Raw genomic sequence first — 21,469 nt, forward strand, 5'->3', positions numbered from 1 at the left:
GTGTATCACAGCAGCGCGCCCGGCGCTGCTGCTGTGACGATGCAGGGGGCAGGAAAGAGCGCGGCTCCCTATAGCGGCGATCTGTATCGCCGTTACCAAGGGAACCGCTCTTTCCTGCCCCCTGCATCGTCACAGCAGCAGCGCCGGGCGCGCTGCTGTGATACACTCTGAGAAAGAAGAGGAACGCGGATTAGGAAGCGGCCGCTGTCTAACAAGGTAATAGCAGCAGCGGCCGCGGGGGGAGCGGGGAGGGGGGGGAGCGGGGCACGGACCACCCGACCACCCACCACTAGACCACCAGGGAAGACTCGCATACAAGCCGACCCCCCAACTTTTGACCCCCTTTTTGGGGGTCAAAAATTCGGCTTGTATGCGAGTATACACGGTATTTTAATGGTGCTAAATAAACAAACAGATACTGGTGCTCTTCAGTCACATGACAAGAAGTGCAGGGAGAGAAGGTGGTAACCTGTCAGACAAGATACATTACACAGAAAATACCTTGCATGGTAGATTAAGGCAAATGGCAACTTTCTGGATGACCATTACATGAAGTTTCATACAAACCAAGCATTGTCTAATTTTTCAAAGAGTGTGCATGCTATACTTTGTTGGTCCTTATGGCTAATAGAAACCACAAAACCCCAAGCTAAAACCGCTGATAAACTGTGTTGTAAAAGTATTACGCATATTCGTAATATCCTGCAAAAGTAGGGAAAAAAAACTGTTCTAAATGTACAGCTTGTGCCTCAATTAACATGTTTGTTGTGGTTTGCCGTTTGTGGATGTGGTTTCATCTGTAGTAGTTCAGCAATCATAAAACCTTCCCCAAGTGGTTCCCAACACCAGCTATATACCCGTCAACATTGTGCACTCAAGCAGCAACCGTGCAACCTTCTGTGGCCATAGGCAAGAAAAGTACGACCACCAACTTACAGCACAAGACCTACCGACAGCTACTGAGCACACTCATAAAACCTGGAAACCAGCAGATTTAAACTAACCTTTGGCTAGCCACCAGGCCCTTCTGTTTTTTTCTCAGCTTTAAGTGGTAACAAATTTAAGTATATACTTGAGTATAAGCCAACAGTTTAAGCCCAAAAAAAGTGGCCAAAAAATGGGAGGTGTCTGCTTTTACTCGAGTCAGAGAATTATGTATGTCAACCCCCCACGGGTATGTGGCAGAGTTGGTTCTAAATGTGTCCCCAGCATAAGCAGAATGGATTAGGTGGAGATAAGTGTCATGCATTTCAGCACCCCTGCAGTGTTCTCCCCGGAATTTTTTCCAGCTGGGTGGTAAAAAAAAAAGTAGCCGGGTGGGGCGAGATGACAGAAGGCAGGGCTGGTGCTTCTCTGCGCAACTCTGCTTACAGCAGAGGAAGAGTATGAGGAGGCAAGCTGATAACAGCCGGGTGCTCACCAAAACTAGCTGGGTGGACTACCCAGCTAAAAGAGCCTGGGGAGAACACTGTCCGCTGCCTCGTGCGTATGTGGTGGAGACTTATGGTAAGTAGGGGACCGTTGGTTAGTTCAGACATTTTATCGTATGTTCCACTTAGTGCAGTATACTTTATAGGGTTGCACGGTTTTTCGGTTTAAAACCGAAACCGCGGTTCGAGGCAAGACGATCTGCTGATCGTCAGTACCTTCGGTTTTTCGGTCCGCTATCTGTGACATCTTGCTTCTGGCCCAGCTGTGCGCGGATTGGCCAGAAGCAGTGAATATGTATAAGTGTTAATGAGCGGGGGGCGGATCCACTAAAGCGAGCGGCCGGGCACATCATACAGCCTTACCTATCACTGGCTAGCGATGGAATGACGGCAGCGGTAGGTGGAGCTGTATGCTCTGTACATCTCCGCCTACCGCTGCCGTCATTCCATCGCTAGCCAGTGATAGGTAATGCTGTATGATGTGCCCGACCGCTCGCTCTAGTGGATCCGCCCCCCGCTCATTAACACTTATACATATTCACTGCTTCTGGCCAATCCACGCACAGCGGGGCCGGAAGCAAGATATTACAGACAGCGGACCAGGCAGTGCAGACCGTGAGCCAAACCAAACCCAAGGCCCCCCCCCCCCCCCCGGCCCAAAGTGCGAAAAGCAGGAATTTAAATATAAAAAAAAAAATTAATAAAATCGGGGAAAAATCGAAATTGCAATTTCTGAGAGAAAAATAGCAATTTCGATTTTTCCCTAAAATCGTGCAGCCCTAATGTACGATGATATTGGATTCAGAAATAAAGGTAGATTTTTGCCACAGTGTGTACTTTTCACTTTTAACTGAAAGGAGGAAAAAAAAAAAAAAAGTATTTTTAATTGTAAAAATGAGGGAGCAAATTAATCTAAATTGGCTCAGGAACATACAATCTCTTTCACCAATTAAGCTGGCCATACACTGGCTCGATTTGCCGCCGTTTCGACAGCAGATTCGATCACTGGGATCGAATCTGCTGCCAATCGTTCACGCTACACGCCGAATTTAGATCCATTCCGTTCGATCCCGTCGATCGCGCCGTGCGGAAAATAACAGTCGATCGCCCGCGGGTAAAGAGCACATCGCTAGCGGCGTTAAAGTGCCCGACGACCGACGCAATAGAGCCGCATACATTACCTGCTCCGCCGGCGCGACTCCAGTGTCTCCGCTCTTCTTCTCCGTCTACGCTCTGGTCTCCGGCATGCTTCCCTTCTTCCTGTCCCGGCAGGAAGTTTAAACAGTAGAGGGTGCTCTACTGTTTAAACTTCCCCCAGACAGGAAGAAGGGAAGCATGCTGCAGACCAGAGCGGAGAAGAAGAGCGGAGACCCGGGAGTCGTGCCGGCGGAGCAGGTAATGTATGCGGGATGGGGGGAAGCGGCGGCAGCACCACCACCACAGATTGTGAACGGTTTCAGGCTGAAATCGGTTCACAATCTGTTTGCAGTAAAGGTAGCCATACGATCCCTCTGATCAGATTCGATCAGATAGGGATCTGTCTGTTGGTCGAATCTGATGGGAAATCGACCAGTGTATGGCTACCTTTAGTGTTGCAGCAGATAGTGCCGGGTTCGTGCACAGCTGTGCTTCAGCCACATACTGCCCCACACAACATACTGATTTGGCTGCATTTGGCTGCAAACGTCAAAGCAGAATTTCATTCCAGAAGACACCTACCCTCTGGGAATCCCACTGGTCATTTCAGGCAATGTAGGCATTTGACGTATTTTATCCCAATAAAGAAGTTCACTCAACACAGGAAGCAGCACTTTTTCCTATTTTCCTCAAATAAACCTAATGTCTGCCCTACAGTGCAACAGGAGTATGTCCTGATGAAAAACTTTAAGGACAGACCATCACCTGGAGGCAGAGGCGTTCCTAGGGTCCTTGGAGATCGGTGGCACCTGGGGGCACTAGGTGGGGGCTATGTGCGGCGCGCATAGAGCGCCGTGGCAAAAGTGGGCATGGCCATGCAGTGAGTGGGCGTGGATATGGGTGGGGCCAATCGTACATTAGATTAGGTCAGTGGTGGCGAACTTTTTGGAGGCCCAAACTGCAACCCACAAGTCACTTATCTATCGCAAAGTGGCAACAGCAATTTAAACTAAATACTATACAAACGTTTTAACACATACATGAACATTATGGAAAATCCAAGTTGAAAAACTGAAAAGATAAACAATTTCATCCATCCTACTCCTGAAAAAATATATTTTTTTTAGAACCTCCCAGTTTTATTTTCTGTTTTAAAAAGCTAAAAAAGTAGGTTTAATGCTATTGTCTCATATGATGATGATTCAGCTTTTCCCATAGTCTCGCAGTTAGCAATCATGTGACCCCCAACAAGACAAATTCAGCAATCATGAGGCCCTTATCAAGACAAACTCAGAAATCATGAGGCCCCCAACAAGACAAATTCAGCAATCATGAGGCCCCCAACATGACAAAGTCAGCAAGCGTGAGGCCTCCAACAAGACAAATTCAGCAATCTTGAGGCCCCCAACAAGACAAATTCAGCAGTCATGAGGCACATAAATAGACAGCATTTCACATAAATAGGCAGAATGCCCCCTTAATATGGTAGACACCTCTCACCTGGCTTCTGAATTCTCCTCTACTGGCTGCTGTACCTGGCAATACTGTTTTTGGCTGGATTGGGGATGATGTGTGAGCTGAAAGGCCTGGCAGTGATGCTGTGGCCTGGCTGGCGGTGATGCTGTGGCCGATGTTGTGGCTGGGTTGGCTGGCAGTGATGCTGGGCTGTGCTTGGCTGGTTGAAGTAAATGCTGGCCTGACTGGTGGTGATGCTGTGGCCTTTTTAATAGTGATTCTGGGCTGGTTGGCTGGTGGTGATGCTGGGCTGGCTGGCCTGGATAGTTTAGGTAGCGACAGCAGCCCCCCAGTGTAGGTAGTGGCAGGGACCCCCGTTAGGTACTGAGTGAAGGCAGGGACCCCCGTTAGGCAGGGACCCCCGTTAGGTACTGAGTGACAGCAGGGACCCCCGTTAGGTACTGAGTGACAGCAGGGACCCCCGTTAGGTACTGAGTGACAGGCGCGCTCCCCACCTACCTTGCCGCGTCAGACCTCAGGATCAGCGGGCGACCCGACCAGATAGAGCGGGCGCCGGGCACAAATATGCGGAAGTGATGTCACTTCCGCATATCAGCGGTGTCCGCTAGGTCCTAGCGCCCGCTCTATCTGGTCGCCCGGCGCTGATCAAGGTCTGAATGGCAGCGGGGACAGCGGAGCGGAGCAGGGCAGAGCGGGGCAACAGCCGGGAGATCCGTGGCACCCCAGGACAGATTGGGGGCACGGGCCCCCCCCAAAATAGGGCTAGCGACGCCCCTGCCTGGAGGATGTCCATAGGAGGTGCTCTAATATCCTGGTAAACACCACTTTTTTAAGTCGCCGAGCACACAACTTCTACTCTAATAATAAAGTAAATAATAATGTAAACTACTGCTGTGCTCTACCCAAAATTATGCCTCCCCCATGCTTCCCCACAGTGCTACCCTATGGAACAGCTTAGGCAGAGATTCCGCCACTCGCTAACATTTTACATGCGAGAATTTTCATGCAAATTTTCACACAGAAAGAAAGAAAAAAATGTGCAAACTGTATGTGAATGTTCAGATTCCTTCTTTGTAAAAAATGTAAATTTTCACATTTCACACGAGGTGCTATTAAGAATCATGTGCAATTTAGTTTTTTTTATTTCTGCAGTGGAATGGGAATACAGAATTGCATTTACCGGTAAATGGAAACAAGCCCACTTTCATTACAGAAAAAAAGGCCAACTAAAGTGATATATGGAAACAAAGTCCTACTATGCGCCACATTGTGCTTCTCACTCTAGGGCTCTCCCAATTAATGTCCCGATTTACTGTACTCCTTTATATATTAGTCTTTATTATTTACTGCTCTCCCACAAAGAGCCAATATAGTACTTCAGCACCACCATATGGTATTGTGCCACCCTGGCAAATGCAGTTGTCTGCCCATTGTCCCTATAACTCTGGCTCTAACCCTTTCACACGTCAATGTTTCCACAGCTCAGCATCACACAACAGGTGAGTCTGCTGCAGAAAAGGACTTCTCTGAGCTGGTGACAGAATTCTGAAAGCTTATGCTAGCTACAAAGGCCGACTATGGTTGCTGGGATGCCAAGAGGTCAGTGAGGACACGCGGCCAAGGCCGCACAGGTGCAGTGGTTCACGACTTTAAAGTCACAAACACCAGAAGTGAGCCACGGGAGGGGACCGGAGGCTCGTTTTATCCCAGCGCAGGCACAGGACGTCTGCAGGGGGCTGGTAGAAGCCCAAGGTAAGTTAAACTTTTTTTTTTTTATACATACCTTACAGTTGCCCCTTAACCAACATACCTAAAAAAATGTTTTAACTTACTATATATAAGCCAATAAAGTCCATAACCTTAAGTTAAAGGCGCAAACTGGACTATGAAATACATTGAACAGCATTTACGGTAAATTGCCCTCCAATAAAAGTATTTTATTGATGCTGGTGTAATTAATTAAGTTTAAAATTAAACAGCAGCTCTTGGGTTAAAGCAGATCTGAAATCTTGCACAGGACAGATGGAAAACAGAAAAATGCACTGTGCATGTATTTAGAGAGTTTAGCCTGTTTAATTCACTCATCTGTGTCTAATCACAAGTTGTAATTCGATCTCTCCACTGTCTCACATGACTGCCATGGCAGAGATGGCAGATAAGCTTATTTGAAAGCACAGGTTGTTAAAGGAAGCATCAGGGGAAAGAAAAAAAAGCTTTACTTACCCAGGGCTTCCTCCAGCCCCAGGCAGCCGTCCTGTGGCCTTGCTGCAGCTCCAGTTGCTCCCGATCCCCTGCGGTGCAGATGCAGACCTCACAAGGTCGGCATCAACTGCCAGAGCATCGCTATCAATCACGTTTCCGCGGTCTGGAGCTTTCTGTGCCTGCGCAGATCGCTCCAGACCACATGAGCGTGATTTACAGCAGAGCTCGCTCGCGCAGGCGCAGTAGATACCGACCTGGCGATGTTGGCATCTGCACCGGAGGGGACCGGGAGCAACTGGAGCTGCAGCAAGGCCACAGGACGGCTGCCAGGGGCTGGAGGAAGCTCCGGGTGAGTAAAGCCAATTTATTTTCCCCCTGATGCTTCCTTTAACAATATGTCTGCTTCCATGAATCAGGAAGTAGAAACAGTGCAGATTTATTTTAGGATTTGTATCAGCTGAAACAAATTTTATTTATTTTTTACAGGTTATTACGCTGTTGCGTATCTTTCAGAGTACAGAGGATGTTCCGAGTTTAGGTCCGTTTTAAAAGTGCAGGCATTAAACCACTTGTCCTCAATGGCAACTCTACTCCCCTCCCCAGTAAGCAGATGGTAAGTAGTATCCCCCCGGTACTCAGTACTGCTAGTATCTGTACATTTTCTCCATCCCCCATTGTGATTAATTAATGAAGAGCACTGCAGCAGAAGACACATACCAAGTCTGGCGCTGGGTCCTCAAATCTCCCTCACGCTGGTCAGCAAACATCAGCTTCCCATGTCACCTGACATGCATCGGAAGTCGCTGAACAGCCTGAGTAAACTAACTGTACTTCATATGTGGCTACCATGTGCCACTCTGCATTAATTACTCACATGGGGGGGGATGGAGAGAAGCGAGTCCTCTTCGCACAGCGGTAAGGATCGGTGGCCTACGCGAGCTTTTAAAATGCAAGGTGGACATAGGAAAATATAGAAGTGGATGAAACTCACCATATCAATGGAAATTAAAGTTTGTGACCCATATGAATGTACAGTATATTAAGCTGCGGAAATAAACTAAGCAGAGGCAACAGTTGAGAACCGCCTCGGCCAAGAAACTAGCCGGAGCACCTAACGTCACCTTAAAATCCAGCATGTTAGATCTTTAGTGACAGTCTCCGAGAAAACACTTGAAAGGATTGGAACAGCACCCATAAAAGGAGAAAGCAGCGTGCCCAAGCTTGCAGCGTTCTACAGCACCGGAGCTGCATTCAGTCTTGACAACATGACAAAGAGCATGGATGCTCGAAACAGCGGTCTGTTGTTGTACTGCTGCTTTTAACTCATGTGACTAATAAAGTAGCTATTATTACATTGTGCCAGCTCCAGTGGAATCTTCTATGTGACAGTCTCCGAGGAAATTGTCCTCCTGACCTACTCACCCACCAGAAATGTACTCTCTCCTGCACCATGTGCTGTCCCTCCTCCCCACTTCTTAGTAACAGAGGTACAGAACTCAGCCCCAAACTGTACTCATACAGGTGTACAAGTCTTGAGTTGAGAGCTTTATAACATGAGGTCTTAAAAAAATCGGTCCACTACTCGTGTGTGCGGACTCCTCATAAAGGTTAAAAGTCAGACAAAGTATATATAAAAAAAAAAAAAAAAAAAAAAAAAAACCTTTTAGCCGCAATTATAAATTTGAACTTTACCTCTCATTTTCTCCTTCCCCCTCCTGTCTTATTTTTTTTTTTCTATCTTGCCCTCTCACTTTTTCTTTTCTCCTGCATTCCTAGACTTTTTGTTTTCTCTCTCTTTTTTCCCCCTCTCTTTTCTTTTACTATCTTCTTTATAATGCAACACCCGAAACAAAGGGGAGGAAGAGGAGGGAAAAAACAAGACCTTAAAGTGTACCTGCGATGAAAGCCATCTCAGGTTCTATGCTTAAAGGGGAACTTCAGCCTATACAAACATACTGTCATTAAGTTACATTACTTATGTTAATTAGAATATATAGGTAATATAATTTTTTACCCACCCTGTTTTAAAAGAACAGGCAAATGTTTGTGATTCATGGGGGCTGCCATCTTTGCCATGGGGGCAGCCATCTTTTTGGTTGAAAAAAGGTGACAGGGAGCATAAGACACAATTCCAACTGTCCGGTGTCCTGATAACCCCTCCAAGCTGCATGCGCTAGGCTTCAAATGTCAAATTCAAAATGTCAACAACAACAACAACAAAAAAATTGCACCAAAACAGCAGAACAACAACATCAGAAATCCCATCATGCTTTGCAAAGTATCAGGGGAAAAATGCCCGGGCAGTTTTCTTCTGTGCAGCTAAAAATGAGGCTTGTATAAGAGAAATAAAGTTCTGATGCTGTGAAACTGTTAAAGAAACCCCAGGACTTTTCAGTGCTGCTGAGTTGATTTTTAGTCTGGAGGTTCACTTTAATTGGTGCTTAATGCCCCTTGAGGTCACTGAATCCCTTGCCGCCTCCCCAGGTGGCTCCTGTCCCGACAGTACAGCTCAGCAGCCTGGCCGATTAGCACATGCATTGCCCAGCAACACACATTTCCATAGTCGGGAGCAGTAGAGCTGCCCAAGCGCATATCGCTCCCAGCCTCAGAAACGTGAGCGGCCGTGCATGTGCAGTGTTCTCCCCAGGGCCAATCAGGGGGGCGGGCCGCCCGGCTGTTTTTAAACCCCGCCCGCCTGTTGTCATTGGCCCACCTAGCTAGGAAAAAAAAACAGCCAAAGCAGAAGCGTCCGACCGCGCTACAGTACATCATGCCGACAGCTGCAGTCTGCACGCACGCCTTCTGCCCTCATCTCTACCTCCGTCTGTAGCCTGCATAACTATGCAGATAGGCAGCAGTGGGTGTGGCCGCGGGCAGGCTGGAGGGGCTCGCTTATCACGGATTCTGTCTGGCATTCTTTCTCTAGGCTCCGGTGAAACTTTTAGAGCTGCCAGGCTTCCTTACGTTGAAAACAGGCCTGTGTAACAGCTCAGCCAATCGCTGCGCTCTTAGCATGGCTTGGGGAGTGGCTTATGCAGTGCTGTGACACACGTGGAGGCAGCTGGCGGCAAATGATAGATCAAGGAGGGAGCCGGGGCACCGCGCACGGAACAGCCAGGCAGAGAGAAGCAGCTACAAATACAGGTTAGCTTAATGTGAAGTCTGCCTGGCTGGAATGTTAGGAATTTCTTTTCACTTACTGAACGGCTGCGCTGGCAGTGTGGATTCACACCCCTTCCCCCTCCCTCCCCCTTACTCCTCAAGATAACCCGGTGTGTGTGGATTGCAGATCTCGGAGTCTCCCAGACAGGACACTGGCCAGCTGCATACCGAGGGGACTCTGCTTGTCCTGTCACAAGGCTTTGTTACATAGCCTGATAGCAGTGTGCAGGTGATCATCTGAGATAACATACGTGGTGGCTGTCACCTGTGTGTTTTTTTTATTAATCCAGCTTTTTGCTGCCTATTTTGGATCAATATCTATGATCATTTATGATAATTGAATTACCCCTGCCATCAGGTAACTGACTATCCACAGAAGAGCTTACAATCTAATTCATGCCTTTATGCCACTTGCTCTCCAGGAAGGATCTTACCATCTAGTCCCTGCTGTTCTGTCACTAACTATCCACAGAGGATCTTACCATCTAGTCCCTGCTGTTCTGTCACTAACTATCCACAGAGGATCTTACCATCTAGTCCCTGCTGTTCTGTCACTAACTATCCACAGAGGATCTTACCATCTAATCCCTGCTGTGATGACACTAACTATCCACAAACTATTTTACAAACTAATCGCTGCCGTTGTGTCCCTAATGGTTGGTACACACAATGAGATTTTCTGGCAGATTTACTGCCAGATCGATTATTTCCAGCATGTTCTATCTGATTTCCAATCGATTTTTCATTCAATCCTAGGGAAAATTGGGCATGTTGGAAATAATTGATCTGGCAGTAAATCTGCCAGAACATCGCATGGTGTGTACCAGGCATAACTATCCACAGAGGAGTTTACAATCTGATCCCAGCCATTATGTCACTAACTACAAACAGAGAAGCTTACAATCTAATCCCTGCTGTGATGTCACTAACTATCCATAGAGGACCTTACAATCTAATCCCTGCTGTGATGTCACTAACTATCCACAGAGGAGTTTGCAATCTAATCCCTGCTGTGATGTCACTAACTATCCACAGAGGAGTTTGCAATCTAAACCCTACCGTAATGTTACTAATGCTGGGAATACACGGTTCGTTTTTGCCTTCGTTTAAACCTTCGATTCGTTCGGTAAACGAATCGAGTGTTGAAAACGTATGTGAAAATAGTCATAATCTCATTATAGTTTCGATTAATAGACCCCAAAAACGAACGACTAGTGATCGAACATGTTTGATATTATCTCTCTTTATCCATCTAATCGAGCCATTGGTAGGCTTGATGGCTGTTCAGATCGATTATATATTCGTTTATGCTAGTCCGTCCCTGTAAAAAGGGATTTTCGTTTCGTTTCTTTGCAGCCTTCGATCATTGGAAAAACGAAACCATCAGAATCGTAAAATAAAACGAAACCGTGGGTGGTGATATTAACCGTATGACCGATTATTTCGGGATCGAAAAGGACAAAAGGCACAATCGAAACGAAGGTTTAAACGAAGGCAAAAACGAACCGTGTATTCCCAGCATAACTGTACTCAGAAGATCTTACAATCTAATCTTTACCGTCAATCATGTTGCTGGGGGAACCTGAGCACCATCATCTGAAACAATTTCTCCCTAATGCCTGGTACACATGATGCAATTTTCTGACAGATTTACCATCAGATCGACTATTTCCAACACGTCCAATCTGATTTCTGATCAAATTTCTGCTGTTTCTCATAGAAGTGAACGGAAAATCGATTGAAAATCAGATTTAACATGTTGCAAATAATCGATCTGACAGTAAATCTGTCAGAAAATTGCATTGTGTGTACCTAGCAGGTACATCGGCTTGTCTCCTCCTCCACCTATGCTGTAAGCAGAGTTGCACTGGTCCGGCATTCCCCTGTCACACCCCACCCGGCTACTTTTTCATGCCACCCGGCTGGAAAAAATTCCTGGGGAGAACACTGATGTGTGATGAAACGTGACTCGGCCAGGCTACCAGGCTGTACTATAGGGGACAGGCGCCACCCAGGAAGACGGAAAGGCACAGAGAGAGACTCTGAGGGGGCACAAAGAGAGCCGGGGGATAGAGGCACAGAGGGGGAACAAATGGGCACAGAGGGGGGAACAAAAAAAAAAAAGCTTAATTTGAAGGAAATTGTAAATCGAAAATCGCAATTTCGGACAGAAATCACACAATTCAATTTTTTTCCTAAAATCGTTCAGGCCTATTACTTGGTAGGAATTTATTGCTTCTTAAAGGGAACCTAAACTGCGAGGGGTATGGATGTTTAATTTTAAACAATACCAGTTGCCTGGCAGTCCTGCTGATCTCTTTGGCTGCAGTGTGACTGAATCACACATCTGAAACAAGCATGCAGCTAATCCAGTCTGACTTCAGTCAGAGCACCCGATCTGCATGATTGTTGAGGGGCTGTGGCTAAAAGTATTAGAGACACAGGATTAGCAGGAGAGTCAGGCAACTGGTATTATTTTAAAAGGAAAAATCCATATCCTTCTCAGTTTAGGTTCACTTTAACCTAGAGCCAAGATTGAGGTTCAGAGGAAGTGCTTCACATCTGCCGCATAAGCCATGTGACCAGTAATAACACATTCTAACAGATCTTGTAAGAGACAGTTCTGCCTGACGACTGATCATATGCCCTTTCTTAAAGGTAATGTACAAAGAAAATGGAAAAACAAGTTCTTCTTACCTGGGGCTTCCTCCCGCCCATAGCAGCTGATATGTCCCTTGCTGTAGCTCTGGTGTCCCGGGGTCCCCTCCATTGCAAATGCTGACCTCGCCAGGTCGGCATCTTCTACACCTTGCACTCAAGTGGCCTGGAGCGTTCTGTGCAGGCACAGAACTACTGTGCCTGTACAGAACGCTCCCAGCCACTGCAGCGTCACCAAAAGTGGCACGGCCACGCGTCCGTGCAGAAGATTCTGACCTGGCGAGGTCCGCATCTGCAACGGAGGGGACCCCGGGACACCAGAGCTGCGGCAAGGGACATAGCTGCCAGGGGCTGGAGAAAGACCCGGATAAGCAGAACTTTAATTTTCCTTGGACATTCCCTTTAATCAAGTTACAGCTAGATAACGGTCTCATGGAACTATGAAATAATTCCCCCTACCAATGGGGCTAGCCTACAACAGCACAAGGCAAACCAAAAGCAAATCTAGAGGTAGGTGTCCTTTCCTGTTTTGCCCTACATCCATCATTTGCAAAGTACATTTTAGATCGTAAAATTGCCTAACAAGACATAGCTTGCTAAAAACTTTTATAACACCCCGAATTGTCTAGAACACAATGTAGCTGTTGATGAGGCCACAGATAACCAAGGAGGTGCATCCAGGAGAGAGAATAAAGCAAATAAACCGTGAGCCCACCACCTATTAAAGCTTTAGAATTTACCTTCTAACAATTCACTTACCTCTCTTTTTGATGGGAGTAGAAGTGCTGGTTGTTTGAATGGGGAGTTTTTTTTCTGTAAAATGCGGTGCAAAATTTGCATTTTGTTGTCAATATAATAGAAAGTATATATCAAAGAAAATGTACAATGTGTGAATATAAACCCAACCGCAGAAGACAAGGGGAACAAAAGAGAAAAAAGAATAATATTTACCATTATTATGTGAAGAGTCTGCATTATGCAGATGTATACCAAGTCCTGAGCTTGGCATATCAGACTCCAATAAGACATCAGCACTCATTGCTTTTTTCTTCAATTTTCGTTCCTTATGATGCCAGCCATCATCGTCATCATCACTTTCACTCAAGTCATCAAATCCAAAATATTTAATTCTATAGCTTGACTGTCCAGGTAGCGTAGAGCCTCCCTCCTCACCACCTCCATCATCTTGATCATCAAATCCAAAAAACTCCAATTTGACATCTTTTTTAGATTTGGGATTTCCAGGACGAAACCTTGCAGTTGTTTTTGCAGTCGCAAGATCTGCTTTTTTTCTAAGTCTTCCTGCTTCCCCTAAGTCTGTTGAAGGGCTTGAGGTAAACTCATCCATAGTACGTTCCATGCTATCCTGAATAGTAACATTACATACTGACAAACAAGATGGATGAAGGACAGTATAATCTCTAGTCCGTCCAGTAGTTCTGGTCCCACTGTTTTTGTTCACAGTGTTTGTTTTTTCTGTGGCATTACTAGATCTGGCTGCTGAATAATTTGAACCATCTAAAAGTCTATCAAAATTTGATGAACCTTGTGATGATTTTGCCTTGTTCGCTCTACAGTATGTCCTACAATTACTAAGCTTGATGCCACCTTGGAGAACATCCTCACCTATTTGCTCTTCTGCATTATCAATTTGTTCTTTAAGCATCTGGTTGTACTCTTCATATTTTGGTTCTGAAGTGATATTTCCATCTAGGTTTGGGTCAAATCCGAAAATGTCAGAATTCTCTTGTGTTAGGGTCTCCCAGTCAGAAAATAATTGATTTTGAGAGCTGCTGGTCTGTTCATTTAGTACTGGAGAATCTGGTTTCATCACAGAATCGTAATCCCAAGCATCTGTCTCTGTGTCAAAATTAGAGATGATTGATTCCATGGGTTTCTTGCTACTGTTACAGGATGATTTTGTGGACAGGCCTGAATGTAATGTGCTTGACTTCTTGTTGTCATTATCTGCCTTCTTTGGATAATAACTGTTTTTGTCTTCTGAAAGATTATGCAGATTACCTGGAAGCAGCAAGACAAATACATTAAATTGAGGAGGAATACAATTACACAGGTGAAACAAGCAATTTAAATTATAGCATTTGTCCAGAGTACCTAAATCACATAATTGGTGGAAGAAGCAAAGATTGTAACAGTGGGTAGTGATCAATGAATTGCAGATTTGTTTGATACTTTTTCTTCTTCAGTCTGTATGCAACTTGGAAATGGACCAATTAAATAAAGTTGCTTTCAATCTACATATAAATTAACAAAATTTGAAATAATCACCATGCACTTTTTAACAAAATTTGAATCAAGACAGCACTTAGTCTGCAAACATCTTAGGTGGGGAGCAGTGGTAGGCTAAAGGCTAGCTGCCCTACAATGTAAATCAAGCCAGAGAAGGCAGCATCACATTTGTCTTTCCGTAATAATGGAACTAAGACAGCATGGATATTTGCAATAGTAAAAATCTGTAACAGTCACAGCACTAATTCCACTCAGTGGACTTTGCCAAGAGCCACTGGTTTAACCCACAGTAAAAGATAGCATATGCAGAGTATAGATATCAACCATTAGAGAAAAAGGTCAGTTCATCGCAACAGTTATAGCTGGGACCCACTAGGAATCGCAAATCATTTCAGACATTTAAAAATCTGTGATTATCGGTGAGATTTCCAGAGCCGTGTGATTTCACCCGCATTCTTTAAAATGAAAATCATTCCGTGTGCCACAACCCACTCTTATGCTGGGAATACATCCATTAGATGGCTCGATTGATCATTTCCGACATGTCCGATCACCCGCCGGATCGATTCTGCGCTCAATACCACGGGCGGTACAATGGAAAAAGACAAGGAAAATGAGCAGAAGGTAAGAGAATTGCCTGGCAGACACCGGCAGCATAATCGAGCGGTACCGTGTATTCCCGGCATTAGGATCAGATGCTTACCAGAAACTAACCACTCCGTATCTGGAATGGTATTCAGGCTTGTGGCAATGCTGGCAAACCACAGCTCTTCTTTATACTGCTTTAAGGGGATAAGTGAATACCACTACATAGAAGGAGTAGTTAGGATCTGGTAAGCAGCTGGGGTGGGGGGTTGCACAGGCGCATTACTAATGGTGGAGGCTGCACACACCACACAGTGTTTACGACTCCAGGTGTTGATCTCTCATATACAGACAATACTACACTATTCTGACTGTTTTATGTAGGAGAAGGAGTATGTTCTAACATTAATACACAAGAGCACAGCAGGAATCGTGAGCATTCATAGAGCAACAATCCATAAACCTGCTGTGGTGAACTTGTAGCCTATACATTGGAGGATCTGGTGACTTTTTGCAATTGGTCTTTTTGTCTGTGGATAACCCTGGTGGTACAATGGTGGACGGGCGGAGGAATAGGAAGGCTTTAATATTACTCAGAGACTTCTACTCAGGTAATTATCAACCTGGAGTGAGTTAGCTGACTTCAGATTTATTTTAAACAGCTGGATGTGGGACAGAACACCTGGACAAAAGCTCAGGAGACAGGTAACCATGGCTCCTTTAAAAAAGCACAGCTGGTGTTTTTAAACTTTTGTATTTTCCTCAAATTGCTGTTAATGGAGCTGGCTCCTAAATATTTCCCACCAGCAGCTCAATTAGATAAGTTTGCAGATTGAAAATGAATGTGCCCACCCTGTTATAAAGAGCATGAAGGGTATTCACTGACAAATATGTCTCAGCCGCCATTGTAAGTTTAAAGGGATACTGTAGGGGGGTCGGGGGAAAATGAGCTTAACTTAACCGGGGCTTCTAATGGTCCCCCGCAGACATCCTGTGTTGGCGCAGTCACTTACCGATGCTCCTGCCCCGCCTCCAGTTCACTTCCGGAATTTCTGACTTTAAAGTCAGAAAACCACTGCGCCTGCACGCCCGTGTCCTCGCTCCCGCTGATGTCACCAGGAGTGTACTGCGCAGGCACAGACCATACTGGGCCTGCGCTGTGCGCTCTTGATGACATCAGCGGGATCGAGGACACGGCAACGCAGGCGCAGTGGTTTTCAGACTTTAAAGTCTGAAATTCCAGAAGTGAACCGGAGGCGGGGCCGGAGCATCGGTGAGTGGCTGCGCCAACACAGGATGTCTGCGGGGGACCGTTAGAAGCCCCGGGTAAGTTCAACTTATTTTCCCCTGACCCCCCTACAGTATCCCTTTAAATTGACCTTTACTGAAGACAAGTAATTTAAATTGCTCAATGATTTACAATAAGATTGATGATATATGAACTGTCTCAGCCACCCTAGCTGAACTTGTGAACTAAGAATTTACGATACCTCTGGGTCAATCCTAATACCAGGTCTGTGAGCAATAAAGTAAACAAGGATCCTTATCTTACCCCATTTAGATGGTCTGTTTGTATTAAGGCATCTTAATGATGTATTTATGCTTGAAAAAAATATCTGTTTTTCCTTTTGATGTTGCATGTATATAAGCTGTCTGTACCACCAGCTTGCAAACTAACAGGATATAAACCTGACGAAGGCTGCAAGGCCGAAAGCTTGTTTATTCTTATTCATTTGTAGTTAGCCAATAAATGGTATCATCCTGATTTAAAACTTCTTGATTTACAATAAAGGATACATTTTATTAATTAGTCAGCGTTTGTCCATTGTAAAATCTTTTCTTGCCCTGATTTACATTCTTATATAATCACAGGTGGTGACATCTTTAGTGCTGGCAACGTGCACTTAAAATATTGGTTTGTTGGGTGTTCTCAAGTGAGCAGAAACACCCCGTGGGCACATATGCAATTACACATTCTCCTGAGGCTAGGTGCACACTTAGCAGAAACGCAAGCGTTGCGGAAAACACTGTGGTGTTTTTTCAATTACGAAGTGGTGACAAAATATTTGAAAGAGACAATGAAAAATAATCTCTTAGGAGAAAATGCAGGAGAAAAAGTGAACTGCATATGGACCCTGGTCTCTGAGTGCACTGGGGGGAAAAGACTTTGTAACATCACATACTAGGCTAAACATCTCTGAGAGGGCAGGGCTACATACCAATATACAGCAATCTATAGATACAGAACACACAGAATAAAGTAAAATTGGGTATCCCGAATAATGTATTGCAATCTACTATACATTGTTACAGTACCTCTAACTTATCAATTAACTTGGGTTGATATATAAATATCTTACTTAGGATCCACCCTGCCTGATCTAGGATACAACAGGAAATGTTTTCCCTCTCACATACATACAACACGTAAAGTGTACCAGAGGTGGTGCACTAGACTTAATTTATACTTACCCGGGGCATCCTCCTCGGCCTCTCCGTCCTGGCGCTATGACTGCCGGTAATCCGGTCAGTCACTGCCGGTCCAGGTCTTCTGAGCACAATCAGCTCAGCTGCGCACGTACCCCCGCCACGCTTCCATCCCCTGGCGCATTCTGCGCCTGCGCAGTTCAATGCTCCAGGGAATGGGAGCGCGGTTAGAGGCGTGTGGGTGACCGAGCATGTGCAGAAGGCCACGACTGCCTGGATTTCTCATGGGGCTGGAGGAAGCCCCGGGTAAATAGTAAATCATCTCTGGTTCACTTTAACACCAACTCTGTCTTCCAAATGTAATTTCACTGTGTCACTGGTTACTCTCACCTGAATCATCAAGTCGGAACTACTCTACTCCAGTGACAGTTGCTGGCACAGATGCCATGTGTTTCTATTATTAGTCATGTTGCGAATTGCAGCTGCACAGATTAAAATATCAGATAGTTACAGCAACAAATTTCTAGTCAGCTGCATAATTGCTAGTAATAGTAGAACTCCAGCCAAAAAAGTTATGAATAGAGAATGTAAAAGTTAAAACTACCTCAGGTTTTAGTTTTCTTCCATTATGAAATGGGAAGGGAATCAACTAAATGGTAAAAAAAAAAAAAGGTTTGTTATTTTGCGATCTGATCACTGACAAGGCCCTGAAATAAGGGAGCAATCCACTTGCACATTTGCAGAAGCCACCGACCTGGCCAGGTTGCCAGCCACTACTGAAAGGACAGCAGGAGACTGGGTGACAGTGAAACTGCGCAGTGTGACAGAGACTTCTAGGGACTAGTAGAAGCCGCAGGTAAGTAAAGCTGCTATGCTTTGTTTTAGTCTCATGTATCCTTAGGGCAAAATGAACATTTATTGTATTTATAAAGCGCCAACATATTACGCAGACCTGGACATTAGTTTAGGTTACAGACAATGTTTAGGGGTGACATACAGCAATAGGACAATACAGCAATACAAGAAAAACAGATCATGCTGCACAGTATGAGTACAAGGTAATGCTTAATCACTGGATGGGAGCATGGAGATTAGGGAAGTCAAGTTCACTCAAATGCATAGCATGGGTGCACAGTAATGGAGGTGTGTGAACTGGTAGGAGACATAAGGAGGAGGACCCTGCTCGAAGGCTTACAATCTAGAGGGAGAGGTAGGGACACGAATGGTAGGGGGACCAGAGTTCAGCTGCGGCTTTAGAGCACTTGTGAGGGATGGCAGGCCAGATTGAAAAGTTTTGAGGGCCTTCTTGATGATGTTGAAGGAGGGAACTGCCCTAATGGGTGGAGGTAGAAAGCTCCATAGTGTTGGGCAGCTCTTGAGCCGTCCTGGAGGTGTGCATGGGACTGGGTGATGCGGGGGGGGGGGGGTGTCAGGCGAAGTTCATTGGAAGAGCGGAGTGAATAGGTGTGTCCCTCTGAGTAAGATCGGAAATGCAGGTTGGACAGGTTTTGTGGACAGATTTGTAAGTCAGACAGTATCTTGAATCTGATTCTGGACTGGATAGGAAGCCAGTGAAGGGATTCACAGAGGGGAGCCGCCATGGTAAAGCGATGGGAAGAGTGGATAATTCCGGCTGCTGCATTCATGATGGACTGCAGCAGGGCTATTTGAGTCATAGGGAGACCAGACAGAAGGGCAATGCAGTAGTCAAGGCAGGAAATTATGAGGGCATGGATGAGGAGTTTGGTGGTGGCAGAGATCAGGAAAGGGCGGATAATACAATACAATAACATTTGTAAAGCGCTTTTCTCCCATAGGACTCAAAGCGCATAGCTGTGTCTCAGATTAATACAGGGTTTAATACAGGGTTTCAGGCTGGGTTGTGTTACAGAGGAGATAGTCAGATGTTCATGAATGCCAGACTGAAAAGGATCTTGCAGATGTTACGGAGGTGGAAGTTGCAGGACTGAGTGAGGTTTTGGAAGTTGGGAGTGAAGGAGAGTGCGGAGTCCATGGTGACACCCAGACAGTGGGGGAATGGTAGAGTTAACAGTGACATGCACATCTGGGAGGTTCAGGGATTGCCAGGGTGGGAAGATCATAAATTCCGTTTTGTCCAGATTTATAGTTTCAGAAATCTAGTAGACATCCAGGAGGAGATGGCTGATAGGCAGGAGGAGAACTTGTCCATGGTAGTGGTGGATAGGTCAAGGGTGTGGAGGTAGATCTGGGTGTCATCTGCATACAGATAGTTAAAACCCATGGAGGAGATAGCCTTGCCAATGGAGGATGTGTATAGGGAGAATGGCAGGGGGCCAAGGACCAAGCCTTGGGGGACCTCCCACCGAGAGGTGGTTGAGGGTGGATGAGGACTCATTGAAGGAGGGAGTGGTTGGAGAGGTAAGATTAAAGCCAGGTCAGGTAGTGAATGCCCATGGACTGGAGGAGTAGGGGATGGTCTGTGTCAAAAGCTGCTGAAAGCTCAAAGAGGAGGAGAATGGAGTATTTACCTTTAGCTTTAGCTAAGGCAAGGTCATTTAGAAAACTCCATTTTGCCAAAATGCGTGCGCACACGAGCCCGCGGGAAGCCTGTTTCAGTCCCTCAATGGAGGGGTTTTATGTGGTAAAATATGTAGCTCTCACAAATCTTTTCAAAAATATGTTGTCTGTAACAGCCAAGAAACTCAGATGACCAGGTCAGCCAGTGAAGAAAGTGTGTAACAAATCAGCAATGGCACACTTCATATTCCAAAATCAAAAAACCCTTTGCACACTCGCATGCAAATCAATCATCCAAGGACTACAGTCAAGTTAAAAGCCGGGTTCTTGGTTACCAAAATACACATTCTTTTGCATAATCACATATGTCGCATAGAGCCTTCCTATAATTCGGAGCACATATCCGAACGTCCTCTTGGGGCAAGTAGGGCAGCAAACTAATCCCACAAGGAAGCTAACAAAATATATCCATGTGCGCCATACAAACACCAGCACAAGATGTGTGTATGCTAACAATGGCCAGCGTCCTATTCCTTCTACTTCAGATCTCCAGATAAAAAAAAAAAAAAATCCTTAAAAAGAGTTCCTGAGACGAGAAAAAAAATATTTTTTTTTATCCATACCTGGGGCTTCATCCAGCCTCCTTCAGGCTGATCAGTCCCTCCTCCACTGCCTGTATCCTCAGCTATGGGTCCCGGTAATTATCCAAGTCGGTGCAGGCGCAGTCTGGCAGTGCACGCTGCCACTGCCGGGAGCATTCTGCATTTGTGCAGAGCCTGCGCAGTAGTACTTCACAGGCGCAGAACTCTGGCGTTGGAAGCGCAGAACTCTCCTTGCGACAGGAGTGCAATGTGTCGGGCGTGAGCGGCCAGGCCGCGCATGCGCAGTGAGCTCCAACTTCCAGGACCCATAGAGGAGTATCCAGGAGGTGGAGAACGATGGTGAAGCATCGATAAGCCTGAAGGTGGCTGGAGGAAGCCCCATGTATGTATAAAACTTTTTCTTTCGGCTCATCTCGGGTTTACTTTAAGCATAGGGTATTAAAGTTAAAGATGCACTGTCGTGACATATAGTAGAAGCAGGGCTGTGGAGTCGGTACAAAAATCTTTTGACTCCAACTCCGAGTAACCAAAATGGCCCAGACTCCAACTCCTCGACTCCTTAATCTAATATTTAACAGGACTATGGATTTTGTACAAAAATCACCCGACTCCGACTCCTCAGTTTATGAAATTTTATGAAACCACAACTCCAACTCCGGGTGCCCAAAATTGCCCCCAACTCCGACTCCACAGCCCTGAGTAGAAGGTAGTAAATTATTCAGTATGTCCACTTTAACGTTAATTATCCAGGTTAAAGCATCAGAAACACTTCCTGTATCTATATATTACCAGGAAGGGGGTGCCCTAATGCTGGGAATACACGGTTCGTTTTGTAGCTGATGGTTAGACAGATAATTTCCGACATATCGATCTCCCTTTTGTTTATTTTGCCGCTCGATTTCTGATAGAAGTGAATGGAAAAAGAAAAAAACGAGAGGAAGAGAAGAGTCGAGAGCAAAAACGATCGAGAGCAGAACCGCACTGCAGAAACGAACCGTGTACTCCCAGCATAATTCATTACTCTGTTTGGAGCCCTGTGTG

At 45.6% G+C, this 21,469-nt stretch overlaps 1 protein-coding gene across 3 annotated transcripts in view; it reads right to left on the reverse strand.

Annotated features, from left to right (window-relative positions):
* WAPL (WAPL cohesin release factor) overlaps positions 1–21,469 on the reverse strand; it is a 174,338-nt gene that overhangs the window by 100,517 nt on the left and 52,352 nt on the right. For 2 of the 3 annotated variants that reach the window (XR_011024551.1, XM_068258553.1), the window contains exons 3-4: positions 13,017–14,087; positions 12,825–12,878 (exon numbers count right to left, since the gene is read on the reverse strand). Coding sequence is in view for 2 of the 3 variants with exons in the window: in XM_068258553.1 (XP_068114654.1) it covers positions 12,825–12,878; positions 13,017–14,087 (1,125 nt within the window). In the remaining variant the exon portion in view is untranslated. The remainder of the gene's footprint in view (positions 1–12,824; positions 12,879–13,016; positions 14,088–21,469) is intronic. The other variant, XM_068258554.1, reaches the window with a different exon arrangement.

The sequence above is a fragment of the Hyperolius riggenbachi genome, chromosome 10 (assembly GCF_040937935.1).
Source record: "Hyperolius riggenbachi isolate aHypRig1 chromosome 10, aHypRig1.pri, whole genome shotgun sequence".
In the NCBI taxonomy this organism is placed as follows: Eukaryota; Metazoa; Chordata; class Amphibia; order Anura; family Hyperoliidae; genus Hyperolius; species Hyperolius riggenbachi.